This window comes from Pelophylax lessonae (genome assembly GCF_965119305.1).
Source record: "Pelophylax lessonae genome assembly, chromosome: 6".
NCBI lineage: Eukaryota > Metazoa > Chordata > Amphibia > Anura > Ranidae > Pelophylax > Pelophylax lessonae.
The window spans coordinates 249,176,326-249,203,005 of record NC_138773.1 but is presented as its reverse complement, the minus strand read 5'-3'; the positions used below and the strand labels follow the sequence as shown (position 1 = coordinate 249,203,005).

The window sequence follows — 26,680 nt, the reverse complement described above, 5'->3', positions numbered from 1 at the left end:
TTTTTGGGCCCCTCTCTGACCTCTGTGCTGGTGCGAGTGGAGGGACTTTTTTTAGATATTTCGGACGCATGTGTATTCCGGGCCCAATCCTTATGGTGGCTCAATTTCAGGTCCCGGCTGCCTGCCGCCTATTTTCTTCCCTTGCAGAGTGATCTTCCTCTGCTCAGCTCTGAGTTAGGCCTGAGACAGAGAGCGAGCGGATGTGCGGCGGGCAGAAGCAGCTGATTGTCCGTTGTGAGTTTTATACTGCATTGCACTGCACATATTTACTATGGATGCCAATATGGCATGGTGTGGTGATTGTACTGCGCTCTCCACATATTTACTATGAATGGCGTGGCATGATAAATTATCACTTGAAGACAAACCTGCACTTTGTTTCAAGGCGGGGTCTGGGGAGGGGCCATGCTTGGGGCTGAAGGGGGCCCCATCAGGTAGGCTGTACGGGGCCCCATGATTTCTATCAGCGGCCCTGGGTGGAGGTTCACCTTCCAGCAGGACAACGAAACTAAACATACAGCCAGAGTTACAACGAAATAGTTTAGATTAAAGCATATTCATGTGTTAGAATGGCCCAGTCAGGGTCCAGACCTAAATCCAATTGAGAATCTGTGGCAAGACTTGAAAACTGCTATTCACAGATGATCTCCATCCAATCTGACAGAGCTTGAGCTATTTTGCAAAGAAGAATGGACAAAAACGTCACTGCTTAGATGTGCAAAGCTGGTAAAGACATCCCCAAAACAACTTGCAGCTGCAACTGCAGCGAAAGGTGGTTCCACAAACTAATGACTCAGGGGGGCTGAATACAAATGCATGCAACACTTTTCAGGTATTTATTTGTAAAATATTTTGAAAACCATTTATCATTTTCCTTCCACTTCACAGTTATGTGCCATTTTTGTTTGTCTATCACATAATATCCCAATAAACTACATTTATGTTTTTGATTGTAACTTTACAAAATGAGAAAAATTTCAAGGGGTATAAATACTTTTTCAAAGCACTGTATATATGTATAGGGGAGCAGTGACAAAAGAAGCTATCACTAGTCATTAGCACGGTTTATCTCAGTTCCATAAACAGACACCTTCATTTAACCACCTAGGCGGTAATCCCGAGCGTAACTCGGGGTGGATTTTTCATTGCAGGATCGGTAACCCCGAGTCACGCTCGGGGTGGATTGCAGAGAGCGCAGCGGTGTTCTCTTACCTTATCCTGGCGATCCAGCGATAATCTCTCATTGCTGAGATCGCCAGCCGAGAGTCCCGCCGCTCCTCCGTCCCTCCGTCGGAGTGATCACTTCCTAGTTCCGTTCCCTGCAGCAGCAATGCTGCATGGGAGCGGAACTAGGGAGGGAAATTAAAAAAAAAAAAAAAAAAAAACGTTGCACAAAACACAAAACACATTTTATATTATATATATATATATATATATATATATGCATATATGTATATGCATATATATATATATATATGCATACATATATATATATATATATGCATATATATATATATATATATATATATATATATATATATATGCGCATATATATATATATATATATATATATATATATATATGCGTATATATATGTGTATATATATATGTTCAGGTGAATTGTGATGCTCTGCAAAGGATCCATTTCACTTAAACCAGCCAGTTTTCAAACCAATGCAGTCACCTGTAGCAACGTTTTTTTGTTTCTTTTTTCCCCTTTCTGGTCACATCTTCTCATTCATGGGTAGATGTGACCATCTTCCTTAGGACATCCAAATGTACTTTATAACCCTATTTAAACATAAAGTGAACTCTGAACATTCAAACATTCAAAATGTAGAAGAGGGCTGCACACTGTTAATGTCAACCAGGTAACACGAATCCAAGGACTGGCTTCTACATTTGGTGATAGCTTACTAAACTGGATGAACTCTGATGGGGAATCGGCACCTGATTGTAGCAGTTATTCAAGCCGGTGGGTAAAACAAACAGTGTTTTTAATGTGGTATTTTATCTACATGTCTTAAATTCTGAACATAACAAGCACTTATATGCAGAAGCAGTTTCCAGTAATATAAAGCATACTAATGTGTTTTTAAAAACAAATTAGGGAACCTAATTTTTCCAGCAGTGTTCTCCTACAACTGCCAGGCTAGTCTGAGGACCACCACCTGTACAAAGAACCAATCAAAGTTCACACTGAACCCCCCCCACCCCTCATCAACAGAATGGAAGGTGGCCCCCTCCCAAAGCACTTCCTGAACAAAATGGAATGGGGTCCATGTAACTGTACATGTTGTGGTTACCGGTGCAATAACTTCATCAATTTTGTTGGTGCAGATGTTTGGTAGATCTTGCAAAAAGAGATTAAGCAGTGGTTTTGGAATCATAAACTTGGCTTTGGATGTGCCCTCAGTTCAGGGTAAAGTGTTTTTTTTTTATTTTTTTTGCTAATTTAGATGATAAAACATGATGATAATAATAATATTAATGATAATCTCTTATTTTCTGAATATACTAAGAATTTTTTATAAAATATATTTTATACTTTTTTATGTTGAATAATTTTTTATTAAAAATTAATTTTCAAACAGTACAGATCAAGTAGAAAAAACATAAATGTCTCTAGTTACGATAATATCAAATCAAATTTGGCATATAGAAGCAACACTCAGTGTACAAATGTAACCAGAGGTAGATCAAATCTCCATCTAAAAGACATAGCTGTCAAGACTATCACATAAATCAGTAAAATGTGTAATATTAACCAATCGAGTAAAGGAAAATAACCATTGGAAAACTCTGTGTACACGGTAGACAGAGGATTCAGTATATACCTCTAAGGCATTTCAGGAAATGTTGGCAGCAGCATCAGATTAGGTAGGTAATGCAACCAACTATCACAAAAAACAAATAGGATAGGGTTTTAAGAACAAGAAAGTTAGGAGAAAGAAAGAATAAATAAAAATAAAAGTGGGGGGTCAAGTAGTACCCATGGGATTCTCCCAAAAACATCTGAAATTTCAGATCTTAACTGCAACAAAGGCATCAAACTCAGAGGAATATTGAAAATGAGACCATACCATCCACATGAGAGAGTATGATTCAGACTTGTCATCATCAACCAGTCATACGTTCTACACTGTCAATCCAATCCATTTCATAGGCCCATTCAGCCAAGGAAGGTGCCTCAGTCCGCCACCAATGCCTGGCGATTACAAAGCGGGCCACTGTAAGGAAATGCCAGGTTGAGCTCTTTTTAATCCATTTATAGGCACCTGGCAACACTGATAACACAGTAATCTGGGGTTCGTTCGGGAATTTATCTACCACCAGTCTATCATATAAGCATAACATTTTATCCCAAAAAGGGATCATTTTGGGAAAAATACCCTAACTATGAGTGATACTGCCAGAAGCCTGCAAACATCACCAGCATGTATTGGGAATGGAAGGACTCATCTAATGCAAGAGTGTGGGGCAGAAAAACCTAGAAAGAATACGTTAATTGCACTCTTGCGCATAGGAAGGATTAGACAGCTTGTATATAAGCGCCAGTGTTTTGTCCCAGTCCACATCATCTGACTTAATATGTAGTTTCTGTTCCAATTTTGCAAGAAATGGAGGTTGGAGTGAGTACAACTCCCTCAGCAAGATCTGATACATTTGATATAAAGAGTAGTCAGGCCTAGCCAATTGCGACAGCAAGGATTCAAAATCATTGGAAGGTCGTGTCAGACATTCTATGAAGGACCATGTGCCCATGTAGTGTTTTAATTGTGTGTCTTATAGCCAAGAACTTGCGGGTTCATGACAAGATGAGAGTATCCTCGATAGGGGAATGAGAGTCCAAGTGCAAGGTTTGGCGTAGCAAGGGGCTGTCCTATTGGTGCCAACAAGGGAAAGCAGAGCCCATTTCTGTCAGGTGAAAAGAGGTAGGACACAACAATGGAGTGATAGGGCTCAGTCTAGAGGTCTAGAGGAGACCCCTACTAAGATAAGTATCCCAGATCTGGAGTGTTGCATGTACTGTGAGGGTCAATAGGTCTTTCCAGGGGCGATGGTCTGGTTCAGTCAAGGTCAGAGAAATAACCTCAGAAGAGAGGAGGTCAATTTCCAGTCGAGTTCATAATGGATGCGGCATGGTACCAATCAACTAGTCTAATCAAAGAGAAAGCATGAAAATAAAGAAACAAGCGGGGGGGGGGTAAAGCTACTCCTCCCATTTTCTTCAGTAGGAACAGGATCAGGATTCCTAGGTTTCTTATGGCACCAAAAGAAGGCCCATATAGTTTTACTAGATTAAAAAAAGGTTGAAGGTGGAGGAAGTGTGATAGCTTGAAAAGTATAGAGTAATTTCGGTAGAATATCTATTTAACAGCACTTATCCACCCAAACCATGATATATTTGGCTTGTCATATGACTTTAGGCACGTGTGGACTTTTTAAAAAAAAATGTATTCCATTAATGTGCAATAATAGAGTCTCTTTTGACAGTACAACATTCCTATGCAAAGTTCTTACCTCAAAGAATCTCTTTGCTGTGTCAATGAGTACTTTTTTAAAATGTTCTATGTCTTTCTCTTCCATGAGCTTGTCTGAGTAAACTCTGCATGACTCGTGAAGCCACAAGTTGACCAAGTCACTGGAAAAACGAATACACTCAGGAGAAGCAAAAAGCATTCCCTGCAAAATGGCACAGCACAGTGATATTAAACAGTGATATGAATTACTTCAGATTAATATTTTTTGCTAAAGCTCACCTAGCCAAACCTTTTTTTTAGAGTGGAGAAGGGATAGAGTGTCTGTTGGGTTATCATTCCTGTATGCGTGCCCCTTTTTGAGATTATTTTTCCTCACTTTTTGTACTAATGTGTTGGGAAATCTCACATATGGAGACACAAACAAAAACACATTTTTAGGAGAGGGAGGGAGAAATTTAATTTCTAGATATGTGCATGATGAAAAAAGGTGTTTTTTTTTTTTTTTTTTAGTTAATCTAGTTATTTAGTTTTGTTAAATTTGGTTGATTCATTTAACTCATATTCAGGAATCGTATTCGGAATTCAAATTTGTAATTCGTATTCGGAATTCGTTCTATGTATTTTTTGAATTTGCCTAGAATTTACCAGGTTTTTTTTTTTAATTCAAAACGTTTGAATCAATAAATTTGGAATTGGTCGAATCGAAAAAAATGTTTTATTTGAATGCGGCAGCTGAGTAACCAAACATCTGTTATGTATACACATTGATCTTGTTTATAATAATATTACATTTATTCAAAATATGCAAAGTGTTCTAATTAATAAAAGTATTATATTTTCAACATCTTTCTACTGTATGTACAATACTGTGCAGACGTTTTAGCCAGCTTAGAAAAAATAATGTCAGTTACAAATGCTTTTAAATATTTATATTTTACTGGTTTCTTTTTATCATTTTTACACTTGCAAAGTGAACGAACAAAAGAAACATCTTCATCAAATGAATATAATGACTCTTTAAATCACCTTATGGCTTAACAAAAACAACTTAATTTCGAAATGGTACACTAATAACACACACAGTCTTTGATTTCAACAATATGTTTACAGTTCGAATCAGAATGTAATTGGACGTAAAATTTGAGTCGAATTTCAATTAGAATTTTGGAAATTTGGGCAAATTTCGTTTCATTATTTGGAGAATTTGGTTAAATTTGTTTGTACTGTAATTAAGGGATTTATTCAGAATTAAATAAACCGCACATGTTTATTAATTTCTGACAATGTTTTTTTTACTATCAGTGTCTTTCTATCTTGGTCATACCTGTACCACCAATTTCTTGTGTCACAGGGTTAGGAAGCCACAGGGATAGGAAGTGAGGAAAAATCTCTCTAATAGGGTCACAGACAAAAATATTAATCACAATCTTTAACTCCTACACATTATTTTAAAAAAAAAAATGGCTGGGATCAAGTTTTAAATATGTCTCCCAGAACAATCTTACAAAACACATACTGTATATACAAGGCAGGGTAAAGTCAAACAACCAACAGCAATTTCAGAACAGTATTTCAGATTTCAGAAAGGTAAAATATAAATTCTGACAGAGGAATTTTAAACCTACCTTGTGCTTATGTGATGCACTTACATTTGATGTGGATTGCCCACAACAAAGCTGTTTTATTCAAGATCCTTGACCCACTGGCGCAGATTGGCATTAGAGCTGTATAGAAGGGGTTGTAAAGTCAGAAGCTTTTTTTATCCTAATGCAATCTATACATTAAGATAAAAAGCCTTCTGCATGCAGCAGCCCCTCTCAGTCCCCCTAACCTGAGCCCCATCTCTATCCAGCGATTTCCACAAGTGCCTCAGCCGTCTGGAACTCTCTCCCGATTGCAGCGGCGCCATTTGGCTCAGTTAGCCAATCAGCAGAGAGGGGTGAGGCCGATACAAGGAGCTGCAGCTCGGCTCGGGTGCCCCCATAGCAAGCTGCTTGCTGTGGAGGCACCCAACAGGAGGGAGGGAGCAAGAGCTTCAGCCAGGGACCCGAGAACAGGAGGATCTGGGCTGCTTTCTGCATAACCACTGTACAGAGGAGGTAAGTATAATATGATTGTTATTTTAATAGAAAAAAAAAAAACTAGACTTGACAATCACTTTAAACCCAAAAGCCAACATGTATTAGTTTGCTGCTTGCTGATTCTTAGATGGTATAACTGTATTCATTTTTTTTTGGGCTTTTATTTATTTTCACCTGATGGTCCAGCCAGTAAGTCAAAAGAACAAGCTCTCCTGCAAATCTTGCAGTTAGAGTGTTGAGATTAACCATTTACCACTGACAGGGACTGCTTACAATGATCAGATTGTTTATTCATGTAAAACATTTATCCCAAAAGGAGAGAAAAAAAACAGTTTGGTGTAACTGCAGTGTGCATTGGAGTTTGGCTTCAATTTGTTAGTGTATTTAAATCTGCCAGTACATTTAACACTCCCCTCCCCCCAGACTGACAAGGCTGTCATCTACAGGTGCTCCTGTTCTCCTTCATCCAAAGTGGGGCACACTAATACAGGAGGTGTGTTAGTGGCCAGATCACTAGGTGAAAATAGAGAGATGCAGCCACCAAATCTAAGGATTGGTAAGCTGCAATATAATACATTTTTGTTTTGGGAGTTAATACCACTTTAAGACACCAGTAAGTAATAAAGCGTGGATCCTGGGGATATAAGTTGCTCATATCACAATTCCTTGATGCGATGGAAAGCCATTGGACCCCTTGTTTTAGAGAGGGTAATTCTCTTTTTTTGTTTATGTAAATCTGAACTCCAGGCAAGCGGCCAAATACATATATAAAATACATATAGTATATCAATTGACTTGCCTGCCAGAAGATGCAAATGTATTTCTATGCATTCAGTTCTAAAATTTACACAGCTCAGCCATACAGCACAACTCTGCCTAGACTAGCAGCAGACCTGATTTTTATCTTCTGCTGCAAGTAAGAAACACCTGTAAGTCTTGTCCCTCTCCTAGCCTGTGACAGGACAAAAAAAAGCAGCATCCTGTCATTCTACGTTCTCCTCCTAGCAGCATGTCCCTTGCACTACAGCACAATTAATTGTCTTTTTATACAGCTTCTCATTCTCCCAATCTGTGCAGAAATTGCTAGCCCAATTCAGGAACTTAGAATGCTTATATGTTAAAAATACAATATATATATCTCAAGAAATGCAGAGGTTTATGTCTTGATCTTTTAAATAAAAAATAAAATCCAAGTCAGTTACCTGAAAAATGTGCGTCAGATCTCTCAGGTTAAAAACATAATGGAACCTTATAGCAGTTGGCAGGAAATTCTGGGTCATTTTGTGATGCAGACAAATAGCAGTTTGTATCAGCGTTGGCAAGGACTTCACCACACTGTAACTGAAGCCACCATGCTGGAAATGGGCACTTATGATCTTGCTGTAGATGGTGGTTAATGCTTCAGATCCAGGAAAGTGCACGGCAAACACAGAGAAGTGCCTCTGAAAAGTTAAGCACAAGTGGAATGCATTAACATTGCTTTAAATAGTCCAGTAAACAGATGCACCCCTCCAGGTAGGTACCCAATGTCTAGAAAACAGATGCAAAACTGGGTGAAAACCCAGCTTGCAGCCGAGAAGCACTGTGTAGCAAATGGCTTGGCCGCACACTGGGATCAGAAATCCAAGTAGAAAACTTTATTGCAGTAAAATCCACCAACAGCACAGTCACAATAGCTGGGAAGAAATGTTAACGCGTTTCATTCTAAACTGTGCTTAATCAAAACAATGCGCAGTTTAGAGTGAAATGCGTTAAAATTTGCTCCCAGCTCCTGTGACTGGTGGATTTTATGGCAATAACATTTTTCACTTGGATTTCTGATCGCAGTGTGTGGCCATCCCATTTTCTTCACTGTATTAGTAAAGTACCCATAAGACTATACTGCACTGCTCCAAGAAGGGACGAATACAACTTGTTAAAGTGACGCACAGCTATCTTTGTGAGGTATTGCATTCTTACAGCAACTGGTTCTCTTAAAGGTCATATCTGTAGTATGCCTAAAAGAATAGGCATCCTTATAGCTGTGTGACAGACTCAGGTTGTTAAGTTATAGTCCACCACTAAGAAACTGTCGTGTTCTCTCATTCCTACTGGTTTGTAAATTAAAAGTGACCCCAGCTGGGCACTTTCCCTTATGGTCTCACTTTCCAACCCTCCCGTGTCATGCAAAGTTAAACCTAAAAAATGCAGCAAGCTAACAAATTACTTTTAATACAACACTGGATTAACATGGCTGATCTAGCACCACTAATAATAGTAGATGTAGTTGAGCAATTGTTAAGAGTCAAAGGTTCCATATTCCTGACACAAATTAATCTTCCTAGAAAGTGTCTGCTGTAATGTGTAGAGAAAACTACTGGTGCTATAAAAATGCAATTTATTATAGAAACACGAACTGACCTTTTTTCCCAAGTCGCTATGGTTACTATAGATCACATACATGACAGGTCAAGTCATGCATCTAATGTAACACCTTGTACAGTAAAGACAAGTGACACGTTGAATGATAGATTACCTGCAAACGAGGATTAATGGAAAAACTTCCAGCGGTGGGATTCATGCACGTTATGTATTGGCAGTTGTGTATTTCTTTAGCTACCAATTTCTGTCTGTCATACCTAGGGTAAATCACATAAACACAAATACTGACTCATGTGGTGTCAGCTTCAATGATCTTATCTTATTTACTGCTCTATTATTATTGTTTGCAAACTGGCAGCTAATAAGATCCATTCATGCACTGTAGCAGTTTTATATGACTTAGAACATTTTGTTGTGCCCATCATCATGCCCCCTAACACAAAATGTGCCCATCAGCATGCCCCTTATTTTATGTTAAGGGGTACGCTGATGGGCACATTTTGTTGTGCCCATCAGAGTGTCCATTAACATAAAATGTGCCCTTCTGCATGCCCTTAACATAAAATATACCCATTAGCATGCCCCTTATTTTATGTTAAGGGTAACGCTGATGGGCACATTTTATGTTAAGGGGCACACTGATGGGGGGATATCTGATGTAAGGGTGCACTCTGGCAGGAATGCCTGATGTAAGGTGGCACTGTGATGGAGACACCTGATGTAAAGGAGCACTCTGATGGGGACACCTGATGTAAAGGGGCACTGTGATAGGGGACAACTGATGTAAAGGAGCAATCTGATGGGGACACCTGATGTAAAGGAGCACTCTGATGGGGACACCTGATGTAAAGGGGTGCTGTGATGGGGATACCTGATGTAAAGGAGCACTCTCATGGGGACAACTGATTTAAAGGGGCACTCTGATGGGCACACCTAATCTAAAGGGCCCTCTGATGAGCACACCTGTTGTAAGGAGGCACTCTGATGGTGACAGCTGATGTAAGGGGGCACTCTGATGAGGACACCCTATCTAAGGGCGCACTGTGATGGGGGAACATTATATAATGGGGCACTCTGATGGGATCAAATTATGTAAGGGGGCTCACTGATGAGAGACACCAGATGTAAGGGGGGCTTCTGTTGCAGAAACCTGATGTAAGTGAGCAGGGATTACCTGTTGTAAGGTGGCACTCTGATATAGGGGGGTACTCTGACGGTGTCAACTGATTTATAAGGGTAGTCTGATGGGGGCACCCAATGTAATGAATTACTCTGGTAGGGGCACCTGATGTAAGGGGAAACATCCAAATAGTTTTTACAGAGTATTACCAGAGTGTGTGAAGGAAACAGTAACAAAAGCGCCAGAAAATTTGGCTTGCGTCAAGAAAAGTAAAGTAGATGAGTACAATCTTTCATGGCATAGACTTGAGATTCAGACCTCAGCCGGAAGAAAATTTTAGTGACTGGGCCTCCTTGAATCTTAATTCAGTACCCCTGTACTGGAGGACCTGCTTCTTCAGGACCCTTAAGACCTCAAATATCTCCTATCATCAAAAGGTAATGTACATAATACTCCTAATTCATCTCCCTCCACAAGTTTCATCTTAAACCGAGGTGGGATGGGGTGCATACATTAATCAAGCTGCCACCGACCCGTGGGAGGGAGGGGGCCTACCTCTAAAATGCTCTCACTGGTCTCGCCATCTTGTGAGGAAGGAATGACACAGGAGAAGATGCTATTATTCCTGTTTTACAATACATTTCTACAGTGTAGCACTTTACGAGCTTTCAGTATATCTATAAGGTCAGAGACATGGCATCGAGACAGGTGAGAGCATTTGAGACAACTTGGAAGGTCCCCTCTACAGGTTCGTGGGAGCTTGATATGCACGTGCCTACCATTACCCCTCGGTTTAAGATGACACTTGTGGAGAGAGGTGGATGAGGAGTATTATGTACATATTTTTTTAATGATTCAGAGATGAGTGAAGTCTCAAGGGTCCTGAAGAAGCGGGGAGTCAACCTTATTTACATCCCTTAGTTAAGCTCTGTGGGGGAGGGTAATGATTGTAAGTGACACGAGTGATGGAATTTTAACCACTTCACATCCAAGGACATACCCGTATGTCCTTGGATTTCAGTGGCAAAACCGAGATGATGTCTGCACCCACAGGCATCATCCTGGTACCAGTGTTTGCAGCCAGTGATTCTCTACGATGTAGAAGTGATCTGGGTGGCTAATTAGCTCCCACCGCTGTGTCTCCTGGGCTCTCCTGTCCCATTGCGGAGGCTGGGAGTGATGTGGCCGGCGTTGATGATTGCCTGGTACAGAGAGAGAGGAATGGACATCGATCCCCTCTATCTGAAACCTGGAAACTGGGAGTGACGAGTATTCATCACTTCCAGTTCCGCCCCTTTGTTTACCTGGCCACCAGTAGCCAGAGAAGCAGCCGGTCAGACTGATCTCAATCTGATCAGCTGCATGGGGGGGGGCCAAAGGAGAGATCTAATAGACCCCAAATCTCTCCATAAAGAGGACCTGTCATGGCCCATGCTGTCACAATGTACAAAACATGGATCACAGGCGCTCAGGTTGAGCCATGAAACCACATATAAAAAATTAGGAACTCGTAGTGAAAGTGGTATAGACCATTGAAATTAAAGTCACTATAAGAACCACTGTATGGTCTCTGAAGTATTTAGCAGGCGACACTTAGGGCAATGAATAGCTCTTCTCAGGTGTGTAAGCCAACTCTGGAGAAACAGTACACAAAAAAACAGAAAAATGCCTCTAAGTGTAATATGCTTTATTCAAAGGGCTGACAGGGTAGACAAATGCCAACTCACATGTAAAAAATAAAATCAATGCCCATCTGTAAAAAAACGTCCTCTCTCAAGGTAAGAACACCAAGCACGCCATTCCTGGTGCAGTAACTACGGTCAGGACAGGAGGTACAGCCGGCCTGTACTGTATCGTTCCGGTTTGTAGATGGGCCGCAGACTGGAGCGCAGCGCTGAGGAAGCGTGTAAAGTCACCGTAGGACAGTTGAGGGCAACGCATTTCAGAGCATGCGCGGGGCTTTTACTTAGCACGCATGCTCCTTTGACAAGTGTGATAAGGAAAACACCAGTATGAGAGCTGTATATATGCAGAGTGGCAGGTAATGAATAAGTAGGCGGGGAAAACAAGTGGTAAAAACTGACTGAACAAATAATAGACCCAAGGTGCTTGAAGGGGAGAGATTTAGAATAATTGTATAGATAAAATATAATACATGAAGCTCAAGCTCAAGCCGAACTCAATATCAAAATAAATCTAAGGAATAAATGAAATGGAAGTAATAATAAGAAAAAAGAAAAAGGAAGAAATAAGAAAAATGGAAATTAAAGAAGTAAATCAGAAATGGAAAAAAATTATTTTAATACTAAAAAATAATAAATAATAAATAAACAATAAATAAAAAGTGAATAATAAAAGTAATAAAAATAAAATAAATAAAAATAAATACAAAAAATATTAAATAAATTGAAAAATAATGAGTATGAAAAATGAACATGGTTATAGGTATATATAGTATACACACACATATATATAATTATCATGATAAACAAGGACAATTGTAGTGCAATCCAATGTACAAAACACATATATACAGGAAACACACTAGTATCTAAGCTTACTTAAAAAATAAATAAATCAAAGTAGTTCATAAATCCGGGTGCTATAGCAGTCACTGGTATAATATGTACCGAGGGGGTGAACCCGAAAAGATATGTACAATGTAGATGTTATAAGATATGAATAAATAAGAAAAAAATATGAAACATGTCAAACATACTGGAAAAATAGAAAATATGTAGAATATACTGTTTATAATGTAAAAAAAAATGTTGTACTATATATGTTGTACTGTATATCTATGTGTAAATACTTACAAAAAGTAGGATCAGGATGGGAAGAGGAGTAAAAAGTAATATATAATATACATTACCTAAAAGGAATAATAAAAAAATAATAAAAATATTGAGTTAATACCGAGCTAAGGTCATTTATGAAAACGGGAAAAAAAATGTATTTATTTAATTTATATTGAGTTCCGTTTGAGCTTTATGTATTATATTTTATCTATATGATTATTCTAAATCCCTCCCCTTGAAGTATCTTTGGTCGGATTTGGATACAAAAAGATTTCCCAAGCTTTAAACATCCCAAGGAGCACTGTGCAAGCGATAATATTGAAATGGAAGGAGTATCAGACCACTGCAAATCTACGAAGACCTGGCCGTCCCTCTAAACTTTCAGCTCATACAAGGAGAAGCCTGATCAGAGATGCAGCCAAGAGGCCCATGATTACTCTGGATGAACTGCAGAGGGAGACTCTGTCCATAGGACAACAATCAGTCGTATACTGCACAAATCTGGCCTTTATGGAAGAGTGGCAAGAAGAAAGCCATTTCTAAAGATATCCATAAAAAGTGTTGTTTAAAGTTTGCCACAAGCCACCTGTGAGACACACCAAACATGTGGAAGAAGGTGCTCTGGTCAGATGAAACCAAAATTGAACTTTTTGGCAACAATGCAAAACTTTATGTTTGGCGTAAAAGCACTGTCAAACATGGTGGTGGCAGCATCATGGTTTGGGCCTGCTTTTCTTCAGCAGGGACAGGGAAGATGGTTAAAATTGATGGGAAGATGGATGGAGCCAAATACAGGACCATTCTGGATGAAAACCTGATGGAGTCTGCAAAAGATCTGAGACTGGGACGGAGATTTGTCTTCCAACCAGACAATGATCCAAAACATAAAGCAAAATCTACAATGGAATGGTTCACAAATAAACATATCCAGGTGTTAGAATGGCCAAGTCAAAGTCCAGACCTGAATCCAATCGAGAATCTGTGGAAAGAACTGAAAACTGCTATTCACAAACTCTCTCCATCCAACCTCACTGAGCTTGAGCTGTTTTGCAAGGAGGAATGGGCAAAAATTTCAGTCTCTCGATGTGCAAAACTGATAGAGACATGCTCCTAATCGCAGCAAGAGGTGGCACTACAAAGTAATAACTTAAGGGGGCTGAATAATTTTGCACGCCCAATTTTTCAGTTTTTTATTTGTTAAAAAAGTTTGAAATATCCAATAAATTTGGTTCCACTTCATGATTATGTCCCACTTGTTGTTGATTCTTCACAAAAAATTACAGTTTTATATCTTTATGTTTGAAACCTGAAAAGGTCGCAAAGTTCAAGGGGGCCGAATACTTTCGCAAGGCACTGTATATGTCTCTCATACTGGTGTTTTCCTTATTACACTTGACAAACTTGAAACACATTGTGTTCAGCTGTCCTCCGGTGACTTTACACACTTCCTCAGTGCTGCGCTCCACTCTGCGGCACATCTACAACCCGGAACAACACAGTACAGGCTGGCTGTAGCTCCTGTCCTGACCATAGTTACTGCACCAGGAACGGCATGCTTGATGTTCTCACCTGAGAGAGGACGTTTTATTACAGATGAGCATTGATTTTATCTTCTACATGTGAGTTGGCAATTGTCTACTAGTGATGGGCTTGATGTTTGAGAGGAACGTAAGTTCAACTCGAACATCGGGTGTTCGTGTGTTTGCCGAACACACGAACACCCGGGGTGCTCAGCGGCAAGTTTGCCCGCCGATGAGCGCGCCATAATCCACTGCGGGATTGCAGTGCATTAAGTGCTTGTAATTAGCCAAAACATGCACCTGACCTGTTTGCTTTGGCCAATCATAGCACAATGTCCTGTCAGAGCCACGATTGGCCAAAGGTGGGGTGCCTTTAGCCAATCATGGCTCAGGGGCTAAGTCCATGCCCCACACTATATAAGGCTGCTGCTTACACAGCAGCCATGTATAGTGTGTTATAATAGTGATTAGGCAGGTAGTTAGTGGATAGTGTGATGAGTTTTAGTTTAGATTAGTGCAGTCAGTGAAGTATACAGTCATATTCAACTTTTAAAATGTATAGATATGTTGTAGTCCTGGGTCCCCTCTCGGTGCTCCCCAAGTTTTGTGTCCCTGTCACTTACAGCTCAGGAGCAGTGCCATGCCAAGCTGACCAAGATTTCCTATATTCTTCAACAGCGAAGATGTCTATGACGAAATGCGTACGGCGTGGTTGCGTCAGTTCCTGATCCGGAGCCTCAGTGGAACGCATTGCGTTTCGGAACTGTATCAGTCATGGCGGATAACCTGGACGGTCCTCCCTCCTAGTGATGCACTTTTAATGCCTGCTTTTACCAATCGAAATGTGAGTACCTCTACTGTGTGAGCTTTAAATAAATCATTATTACGGTATCACACTTTGTGTCCCCCCCTATTCATTCCATTCATATTACTACCGTAGCCTAACTTGGGAGTATACTGAATCCTGAGGAGCAGGATTGCCTCCCCCCCCCCCCCTCTCCTGATATCGAGGATATTTGAAGTAAGAGTAGTACCTGGGATTTGCAGGAGAAGCTACCTCCACGCTGCGGTATACAGCTTTAATATACCCTGCCTAATACCCCTGTGTGGGGTTAGGCACTCTGGTGAGTGCAATTTTATTCATAATAACCCCGGGCACCCCACTTTGTAACACAAAGATATCTGGGATTGCCACATTGCCACAAGAAGTTTGAGCACGTTCACCTATGGGCTTTCTTTCATGATTTATGCACATAGTATTATTTAGGGTGCATATTTACACTTGCACCTTATATTAAAGGATCCATCCATGTATTGATCTTGTGCACTTTAATCCATATATTCACCTTGCACCTTTCCCAGTCTGTACATCTTATATAGGTGTCATACTGCTGCACTCATCAATTTACTATTGATATTCTATTCTTGTATTTTATTTTATTTATTTTTTACACTTATGGATTGTCACTAGTGTTGAGCGAACACGGACTGTATTATTCGTGTTCGTACCGAATAATTGGATTTTTTTTACCCGAACACGGACACGGACACTTTACTGTATGTTCGGGTAAAAATCCGTGTTCGGTCGTTTTATTTCCGGGTTTTGCATGCTTTGGCGCTCTTTTTATGGCGGGCTTTCAACAGCCAATCAACAATCGTTTAACTGGTGTGCCTTAAGCCATCCCAGCCATGCCTGCAAATGTCTTAGTAGCTGTGATTGGCCGTCTGAAGCATGTGACCAAGTCTTTATAAGTTCGAGGCAGCCGCCGCAGCAGCGTCATTCTGCTGCTTAGCTAAGGGACAGAGCACACATCAATGTGCTGGCTGCTGATTAGGGAAAGATAGGCAGGAAAAAACCATTTGTGTCCAGATAGAATTGAGGGACAGGTCGGAGTGTTTAGGCAGGGCGAGTTGTAGGCATTTTAGGGATAGAGTCTGCTGAATTATAGGGTCAGTGTCTTCTACAAACTACAATCGATATTGCTGTGTGGGGGGTGGGGTGAATCTGCACTCAATCCTGATCTACGATCTCTTCTCAATCCTGTTAGGGACAGAGTCTGCTGAATTTTAGGGAAACTGTGTTCTACAAACTACAATCGATATTGCTGTGTGGTGTGGGATTGGAGATAGGCAGGTGTCAGTGATCCACATCCATTTTTCTGTGTGTGAGCTGCAGTGAACACAATCTTTTTGGGCTGCAGTGAACACAATCTTTTTGGGCTGCAGTGAACACAATCTTTTTGGGCTGCAGTGAACACAATCTTTTTGGGCTGCAGTGAACACAATCTTTTTGGGGTGCAGTGAACAAAATCTTTTTGGGGTGCAGTGAACACAATCCTTTTTGGTGTGCAGTGAACACAATCTTTGTGGGGTGCAGTGAACAAAATCCTTTGTGGGGTGCAGTGAACACAATCTTTTTGGGGTGCAGTGAACAAAATCCTTTTTGGGGTGCAGTGAACAACATCCTTTTTGGGGTGCAGTGAACACAATCTTTTTGGGGTGCAGTGAACAAAATCCTTTGTGGGGTGCAGTGAACACAATCTTTTTGGGGTGCAGTGAACACAATCTTTTTGGGGTGGAGTGAACAACATCCTTTTTGGGGTGCAGTGAACAAAATCCTTTTTGGGGTGCAGTGAACAAAATCATTTTTGGGGTGCAGTGAACACAATCTTTGTGGGGTGCAGTGAACACAATCTTTTTGGGGTGGAGTGAACAACATCCTTTTTGGGGTGCAGTGAACAACATCCTTTTTGGGGTGCAGTGAACACAATCTTTTTGGGGTGCAGTGAACACAATCTTTGTGGGGTACAGTGAACAGAATCTTTGTGGGGTGCAGTGAACACAATCTTTGGGGGGTACAGTGAACACAATCTTTTTGGGGTGCAGTGAACACAATCTTTGTGGGGTGCAGTGAACACAATCTTTTTGGGGTGGAGTGAACAAAATCATTTTTGGGGTGCAGTGAACAACATCCTTTTTGGGGTGCAGTGATCAAAATCCTTTTTGGGGTGCAGTGAACACAATCTTTTTGGGGTGCAGTGAACAAAATCCTTTGTGGGGTGCAGTGAACAGAATCTTTGTGGGGTGCAGTGAACACAATCTTTGGGGGGGTACCGTGAACACAATCTTTTTGGGGTGCAGTGAACACAATCTTTGTGGGGTACAGTGAACAGAATCTTTGTGGGGTGCAGTGAACACAATCTTTGGGGGGTACAGTGAACACAATCTTTTTGGGGTGCAGTGAACACAATCTTTGGGGGGTACAGTGAACACAATCTTTTTGGGGTGCAGTGAACACAATCTTTGTGGGGTGCAGTGAACACAATCTTTGGGGGGGTACAGTGAACACAATCTTTTTGGGGTGCAGTGAACAACATCCTTTTAGGGTGCAGTGAACACAATCTTTGTGGGGTGCAGTGAACAACATCCTTTTAGGGTGCAGTGAACACAATCTTTGTGGGGTACAGTGAACAGAATCTTTGTGGGGTGCAGTGAACACAATCTTTGGGGGGTACAGTGAACACAATCTTTGTGAGGTGTAGTGAACACAATCTTTGTGGGGTGCAGTGAACACAATCATTGTGGGGTGCAGTGAACTCAATCTTTGTGGGGTACAGTGAACACAATCTCATACTTCTGAAGATTTGAGGGTGCTGCCTGTTCCATACTCCCCCTACTCCTCATCTAGCCTTTTAGGGGTACAAACAATAGTAATTGGGGCCTAGTGTGGTTGTGTACGTGTGATATACATACACTTTTTTTGGATCATATTTTCTATTCCGCTATTTAATCAAAAACCTTTGGGGATCAGTTAAATTGGGGGATAGTCTGTGTTGGTACGTGTGAGAGAGATCCACCTTTCCAAGTTGTTGGGGTTCATCTCATACTTCTGAAGGTTTGAGGGTGCTGCCTGTTCCATACTCCCCCTACTCCTAGCCTTTTAGGGGTACAAACAATAGTAATTGGGGCCTAGTGTGGTTGTGTACGTGTGATATACATACACTTTTTTTGGATCATATTTTCTATTCCGCTATTTAATCAAAAACCTTTGGGGATCAGTTAAATTGGGGGATAGTCTGTGTTGGTACGTGTGAGAGAGATCCACCTTTCCAAGTTGTTGGGGTTCATCTCATACTTCTGAAGGTTTGAGGGTGCTGCCTGTTCCATACCCCCCCTACTCCTCATCTAGCCTTTTAGGGGTACAAACAATAGTAATTGGGGCCTAGTGTGGTTGTGTACGTGTGATATACATACACTTTTTTTGGATCATATTTTCTATTCCGCTATTTAATCAAAAACCTTTGGGGATCAGTTAAATTGGGGGATAGTCTGTGTTGGTACGTGTGAGAGAGATCCACCTTTCCAAGTTGTTGGGGTTCATCTCATACTTCTGAAGGTTTGAGGGTGCTGCCTGTTCCATACTCCCCCTACTCCTCATCTAGCCTTTTAGGGGTACAAACAATAGTAATTGGGGCCCAGTGTGGTTGTGTACGTGTGATATACATACACTTTTTTTGGATCATATTTTCTATTCCGCTATTTAATCAAAAACCTTTGGGGATCAGTTAAATTGGGGGATAGTCTGTGTTGGTACGTGTGAGAGAGATCCACCTTTCCAAGTTGTTGGGGTTCATCTCATACTTCTGAAGGTTTGAGGGTGCTGCCTGTTCCATACTCCCCCTACTCCTCATCTAGCCTTTTAGGGGTACAAACAATAGTAATTGGGGCCTAGTGTGGTTGTGTACGTGTGATATACATACACTTTTTTTGGATCATATTTTCTATTCCGCTATTTAATCAAAAACCTTTGGGGATCAGTTAAATTGGGGGATAGTCTGTGTTGGTACGTGTGAGAGAGATCCACCTTTCCAAGTTGTTGGGGTTCATCTCATACTTCTGAAGGTTTGAGGGTGCTGCCTGTTCCATACTCCCCCTACTCCTAGCCTTTTAGGGGTACAAACAATAGTAATTGGGGCCTAGTGTGGTTGTGTACGTGTGATATACATACACTTTTTTTGGATCATATTTTCTATTCCGCTATTTAATCAAAAACCTTTGGGGATCAGTTAAATTGGGGGATAGTCTGTGTTGGTACGTGTGAGAGAGATCCACCTTTCCAAGTTGTTGGGGTTCATCTCATACTTCTGAAGGTTTGAGGGTGCTGCCTGTTCCATACCCCCCCTACTCCTCATCTAGCCTTTTAGGGGTACAAACAATAGTAATTGGGGCCTAGTGTGGTTGTGTACGTGTGATATACATACACTTTTTTTGGATCATATTTTCTATTCCGCTATTTAATCAAAAACCTTTGGGGATCAGTTAAATTGGGGGATAGTCTGTGTTGGTACGTGTGAGAGAGATCCACCTTTCCAAGTTGTTGGGGTTCATCTCATACTTCTGAAGGTTTGAGGGTGCTGCCTGTTCCATACTCCCCCTACTCCTCATCTAGCCTTTTAGGGGTACAAACAATAGTAATTGGGGCCCAGTGTGGTTGTGTACGTGTGATATACATACACTTTTTTTGGATCATATTTTCTATTCCGCTATTTAATCAAAAACCTTTGGGGATCAGTTAAATTGGGGGATAGTCTGTGTTGGTACGTGTGAGAGAGATCCACCTTTCCAAGTTGTTGGGGTTCATCTCATACTTCTGAAGGTTTGAGGGTGCTGCCTGTTCCATACTCCCCCTACTCCTCATCTAGCCTTTTAGGGGTACAAACAATAGTAATTGGGGCCTAGTGTGGTTGTGTACGTGTGATATACATACACTTTTTTTGGATCATATTTTCTATTCCGCTATTTAATCAAAAACCTTTGGGGATCAGTTAAATTGGGGGATAGTCTGTGTTGGTACGTGTGAGAGAGATCCACCTTTCCAAGTTTTTGGGGTTCATCTCATACTTCTGAAGATTTGAGGGTGCTGCCTGTTCCATACCCCCCCTACTCCTCATCTAGCCTTTTAGGGGTACAAACAATAGTAATTGGGGCCTAGTGTGGTTGTGTACGTGTGATATACATACACTTTTTTTGGATCATATTTTCTATTCCGCTATTTAATCAAAAACCTTTGGGGATCAGTTAAATTGGGGGATAGTCTGTGTTGGTACGTGTGAGAGAGATCCACCTTTCCAAGTTGTTGGGGTTCATCTCATACTTCTGAAGGTTTGAGGGTGCTGCCTGTTCCATACTCCCCCTACTCCTCATCTAGCCTTTTAGGGGTACAAACAATAGTAATTGGGGCCCAGTGTGGTTGTGTACGTGTGATATACATACACTTTTTTTGGATCATATTTTCTATTCCGCTATTTAATCAAAAACCTTTGGGGATCAGTTAAATTGGGGGATAGTCTGTGTTGGTACGTGTGAGAGAGATCCACCTTTCCAAGTTGTTGGGGTTCATCTCATACTTCTGAAGGTTTGAGGGTGCTGCCTGTTCCATACCCCCCCTACTCCTCATCTAGCCTTTTAGGGGTACAAACAATAGTAATTGGGGCCTAGTGTGGTTGTGTACGTGTGATATACATACACTTTTTTTGGATCATATTTTCTATTCCGCTATTTAATCAAAAACCTTTGGGGATCAGTTAAATTGGGGGATAGTCTGTGTTGGTACGTGTGAGAGAGATCCACCTTTCCAAGTTTTTGGGGTTCATCTCATACTTCTGAAGATTTGAGGGTGCTGCCTGTTCCATACTCCTCCTCCTACTCCTCATCCATCCTTTTAGGGGTACAAACAATAGTAATTGGGGCCTAGTGTGGTTGTGTACGTGCGAGATACATACACTTTTTTTGATCATATTTCCTATTCCGCTATTCAATAAAAACCTTTGAGGATCAATTGAATTGCGGGATAGTCTGTGTCGGTACGTGTGAGATCCACCTTTCCAAGTTTTTGGGGTTCATCTCATACTTCTGAAGATTTGAGGGTGCTGTCTGTTCCATACTCCTCCTACTCCTCATCCATCCTTTTAGGGGTAGAAACAATAGTAATTGGGGCCTAGTGTGGTTTTGTACGTGCGAGATACATACACTTTTTTGGATCATATTTCCTATTCCGCTATTCAATAAAAACCTTTCTAGGGCAAGATCTTAAATTACAGAAATATGAGGAGACCGTCAAATAAGGGCCGTGGCCTGGGTCGTGGTGCTGCTGGTAGAGCTCCTGTTGCAAGGAGAGGACGTGGTCGATCTGTGCCAGCTACACGCACAAGTGAAACACCTTCCTCAAGTGTGAGTAGGCGACAGAACCTGCATCAGTATTTGGTAGGGCATCAAACGCCCCTAGAAGTGATGAGGCCAGAACAAGTTGAGGCGATAGTAGATTGGTTTGCTGCTGACAGTGCCTCCAGTTCCTTCACATTGTCTCCCACCCAGTCTACTGCAGAAAGGTCAGAGTTGGCACCTGCAGCCAATGTCCAACCGTCTTTCACCTCACCCCCTTGCAAATCAGGCCAGCAGTCTGAGCCCCAAGCCATACAGCAGTCTCTTATTCTTTTTGAGGACTCTGTCAGCAGGGTTTCCCAGGGCCATCCACCTAGCCCTGCCCCAGAAGTGGAAGAGATTGAGTGCAGCGATGCCCAACCACTTATTTCTCAAGATGAGTACATGCAAGGATCATCGCAGCACGTCTCCGATGATGACGAAACGCAGGTGCCAACTGCTGCGGCGTTCAGCATTGTGGAGACCGACAAGGAGGGCAGGGGTGAAGACTGGGTGGAAGATGATGTGGAGGACGATGAGGTCCTCGACCCCACATGGAATGAACGTCATGCAGGTGACCTGAGTAGTTTGGAGGAAGAGGCGGTGGTCGCACAGAGCCACCAGCACAGCAGAAGAGGGAGCAGGGTGCAGAAGCGGAGCGGCCGTGCCCTAGACACTACGCCCGCTACTGCCCAACGCAGCAAGGGAACGAGCGCACCAAAGTCAGCTCAAAGGAGTTCTCTAGCGTGGAAGTTCTTTAGAAAATGTGCTGATGACAGGACACGAGTGGTTTGCACCCTGTGCAATCAGAGCTTGAAGCGAGGCATAAACCTTCTCAACCTGAGCACAACCTGCATGATCAGGCATCTAAGTGCAAAGCACGAGCTGCAGTGGAGTACACACCTTCAAAACCAAGAAACGTCTCTGGCTCATCCTGCTTCCTCTTCTGCTGCAGTCTCGGCCGCTCCAGCCACATCTGTAGTGATACCGGCACCTGCCACCCCGCAAACAGACGATCTGTCAGCAACACCACCACCTGGGTCACCAACAACCATCTCCACAATGTCCCGTGGAAGCGTTCAGCTTTCCATCTCCCAAACACTTGAGAGGAAGAGGAAGTACCCCCCTACCCACCCGCGATCCCTGGCCCTGAATGCCAGCATTTCAAAATTATTGGCCTTTGAAATGCTGTCATTCCGTCTGGTGGAGACGCACAGTTTTAAAAACCTTATGTCGGTGGCTGTCCCACAGTACGTCGTGCCCAGCCGCCACTACTTTTCCAGGCAAGCCATCCCTTCCCTGCACAACCAAGTGGGGGAAAATATCAGGTGTGCACTGCGCAACGCCATCTGTGCCAAGGTCCACCTAACTACGGATACGTGGACCAGTAAGCACGGTCAGGGGCGTTATATCTCCCTAACGGCACACTGGGTAAATGCAGTGGCGGATGGGCCTGAGGCGGATAGCAATTTGGCGCATGTCCTTCCACCACCGAGGATTGCAGGGCGCTTCAGTTTGCCTCCTGTTCCTAACTCCTCCTACTCCGCTTCCTCATCCTCTACCGCCTCCTCATCCGGACAGCGTAACACCTTCACCACCAACTTCAGCACGGCCAGGGGTAAACGACAGCAGGCAGTTTTACAACTTGCCTGTTTGGGGGACAAACCACACACCGCGCAGGAGTTGTGGAGGAGCATGGAACAGCAGACAAATGAGTGGTTGCTGCCAGCGAGCCTCAAGCCCGGCCTGGTGGTGTGCGATAACGGGCGAAATCTCATAGCAGCTCTGGGCCTAGCCGGTTTGACGCACATCCCTTGCCTGGCGCATGTGCTGAATTTGGTGGTGCAGAGGTTCCTTAAAAACTACCCCGATATGTCAGAGCTGCTGCAGAAAGTGCGGGCCGTTTGTGCGCACTTTCGGCGTTCTCACCCTGCTGCTGCTCGCCTGGCAGCGCTGCAGCGTAACTTCGGCCTTCCCGCTCACCGCCTCATATGTGACGTGCCCACAAGGTGGAACTCCACCTTGCACATGCTGGAAAGACTGTGCGAGCAGCAGCAGGCCATAGTGGAGTTTCAGCTGCAGCACGCACGCGTGAGTCGCTCTGCGGAACAGCACCACTTCACCACCAATAACTGGGCCTCCATGCGAGACCTGTGTGCCTTGTTGCGCTGTTTTGAGTACTCCACCAACATGGCCAGTGGCAATGACGCCGTTCTCAGCTTAACTATCCCACTTCTATGCCTCCTTGAAAAAACAATTCGGGCGATGATGGAAGAGGATGTGGCACAGGATGAGGAGGAGGAGGAGGATGAAGAGGTAACATTTCCAAGGCTTTCAGGGCAGTCATTCGCAAGGGGCTCCGAGGGTGGGTTCCTGCACACGCAAACGCCAGGGACGCAATTGTCCAGCAGGGGCACAGTTCTGGAGGATGAGGAGGATGAGGAGGAGGAGGAGGAGCTGGAGGAGGAGATGGAACCATGTTCACAGCAGGGTGGCACCCAGGCCAGCTCATGGCCATCACTGGTGCGTGGCTGGGGGGATACAGAGGACACGGACGATACACCTCCCACAGAGGACAGCCTTTCGTTGCCTCTGGGCAGCCTGGCACACATGAGCGATTACATGCTGCAGTGTCTCCACAACGACCGCCGAGTTGCCCACATTCTAACTTGTGCTGATTACTGGGTGGCCACGCTGCTGGATCCCCGTTACAAGGACAACGTACCGTCCTTAATTCACTCACTGGAGCGCGATCGCAAGATGCGCGAGTACAAGCGCACGCTGGTAGACGCCATGCTGCTGGCATTCCCATCTGACAGCGGGGCCACAGTGGAAGCACAAGGCAGAGGAGGAGGAGGAGGAGGTCGCCAACGCAACCAGGGCACCGCCAGCACCTCAGAAGGCAGGGTTAGCATGGCCGAAATGTGGAAAAGCTTTGTCAGCACGCCACAACAAACAGCAGCACCAGCAGCTCAGATGGAACGTCTTAGCAGGAGGCAGCATTTTACCAACATGGTGGAGCAGTATGTGTGCACACGCCTACATGTAGTGAATGACGGGTCTGCCCCCTTCAACTTCTGGGTCTCCAAATTGGGCACATGGCCTGAGCTTGCCCTTTACGCCTTGGAGGTGCTGGCGTGCCCTGCAGCCAGTGATTTATCTGAACGGGTATTTAGCACGGCTGGGGGCGTTATAACAGACAAGCGCAGCCGCCTGTCCAGAGACAATGTGGACAAGCTCACGTTCATTAAAATGAACCAGGCATGGATCCCACGGGACTTTTCCGTACCTTATGCAGAATAGCAATGGATACCGACCTTACCCACCCATTGTTCCATTTTTGCTCTTTCTCACTCTTTTGGGGTGTACCCTCATTTAAAATTTTTGAAAAGAAGCAGTGTTGGCTACCTCGTCCTCCTCCTCAGGGCCAGATTAATGTAGGGGCTATTGGAGCTGCAGCTCCAGGCCCCTACCTTTTATATAGGCCCCGGGTTGGCCATATTCACTGTTACCGCTCTTCTGTCACTTGTAAACACAGAAGTCTGGCTTCTATGCTCGCTTCCCCAGGCAGCACCCTCAGAACCTCCCCACACAGCGTGAAGGCCGGACAAGGAGGGACAGTTGGCGATGCATGGATGTGTTTATGGGCTTCAGAGACAGCATCCCATGTTGAATTAGGCATGCATGGCTGCACCCTTCCTCCTCTGGGTGCATGGCAAGGCACGGCCCTTAAGGCCCTTCAAAATCCTCAGCACCAAGCCCATGATGCTGTTAATCCGGCCCTGGTCCTCCTCCACCGCCGCTTCCACCTACACCGCCCATAGGTGTGCGCAGCCTATTGCATTAAGGTGTGCACCCCAAAGTTGAAATACACATGCATGTGTTTGCCAGCAGGGAGAGTAATGTATCGGGGCCATGTACCTGTAGGCAAGGAGAAATAGAGCAGAGCAGGTCCCAGGGAGATCTTTCCCATCTCCTCACTGGCAATGCTATGTGCCCTAGGTGATTAGGGTGTGCCCAGGCACACCCAGCACACCCTGTGCGCACGCCTATGTCACCGCCACATCCACCACCACCTCAACCTCCCTCCTACTCCATATGGGCCTCGTCCTTCAGAGATGAAGAAGAACATTGTTTTATTTTTCTGTTTTTTTTTGTTGTTTTAAGTTATTTCCCTATCCACATTTGTTTGCAGAGCACTTGCCATGCTCTTAATTACGTTTTGCTGCCATTTGCAGCACTCTAGCCCTTTCCTTTGGTGTTTTAGAGCCATTTTAGTGCCTTAAAGTTCGGGTCCCCATTGACTTCAATGGGGTTCGGTGTCCGGGAAAAGTTCGGTAAAAGTCCGGGACACGGACCCGGACTTTTTTTTAAAGTTCGGCCGAACCCGTCGAACACGGACATCTAGGTGTCCGCTCAACCCTAATTGTCACCAAGATATGTGTTTTATATAGCCTCTACTACACCCCCTACGATCCACCAGTACCACCACTCTATATATACATAATTATATATTTTATAGATACATATCGTTGCACCTTATACCACAGGGTCAATTTATTTGGTTTCATTCGACCACAATACTAAGCACTTTATATCACATTGTAGATAGCGATTCTAGGTTTTTAGTACATTTTATGTGGTGAATATTTATTAATTATACAGTAATTTACAACGTGGATGTTTAATGTATGATTTATGCGTATTTTATGTGGTGTATAGATATTTATTCTTGCATAGTTTTATACCTGTGGTACCCACTACATTACATCTTTTTTACACTTACCCTTATTGGGCAGCGCCAATTCCCTATCCCTGTTTATTTATTATCATGTGAGGTATTGTTGCGAATGTCAGAGGGAGAGCAATCACCTCCTGTGCCACTCTAAACTGGTAACCTCTAAAGGCGTTTAAAGTGTCACCTATGGAGAATTTTAAGCACCATAGTTTGCCGCCATTCCACGGGCAGACGCAATTTTAAAGTGTGTCATGTTTAGGTATCTATTTACTCAGTGTAACATCATCTTTTATATTATACAAAAAAATTGGGTGAACTTTACTGGTTTTTTTTTTTTTAATTCATGAATCCTTTTTTTTCCAAGCAGCTTGCGTTTAA

At 43.0% G+C, this 26,680-nt stretch overlaps 1 protein-coding gene across 1 annotated transcript in view; it reads right to left on the bottom strand.

Moving 5' to 3' along the window:
* LOC309558730 (dynein axonemal heavy chain 11-like) overlaps nt 1-26,680 on the bottom strand; it is a gene marked incomplete at both ends in the record, with an annotated part of 1,130,439 nt that overhangs the window by 592,124 nt on the left and 511,635 nt on the right. Inside the window, 3 exons of the mRNA XM_082261779.1 lie at nt 4,525-4,686; nt 7,768-8,007; nt 9,081-9,183. Of these exons, the coding sequence (XP_082117905.1) occupies nt 4,525-4,686; nt 7,768-8,007; nt 9,081-9,183 (505 nt within the window). The remainder of the gene's footprint in view (nt 1-4,524; nt 4,687-7,767; nt 8,008-9,080; nt 9,184-26,680) is intronic.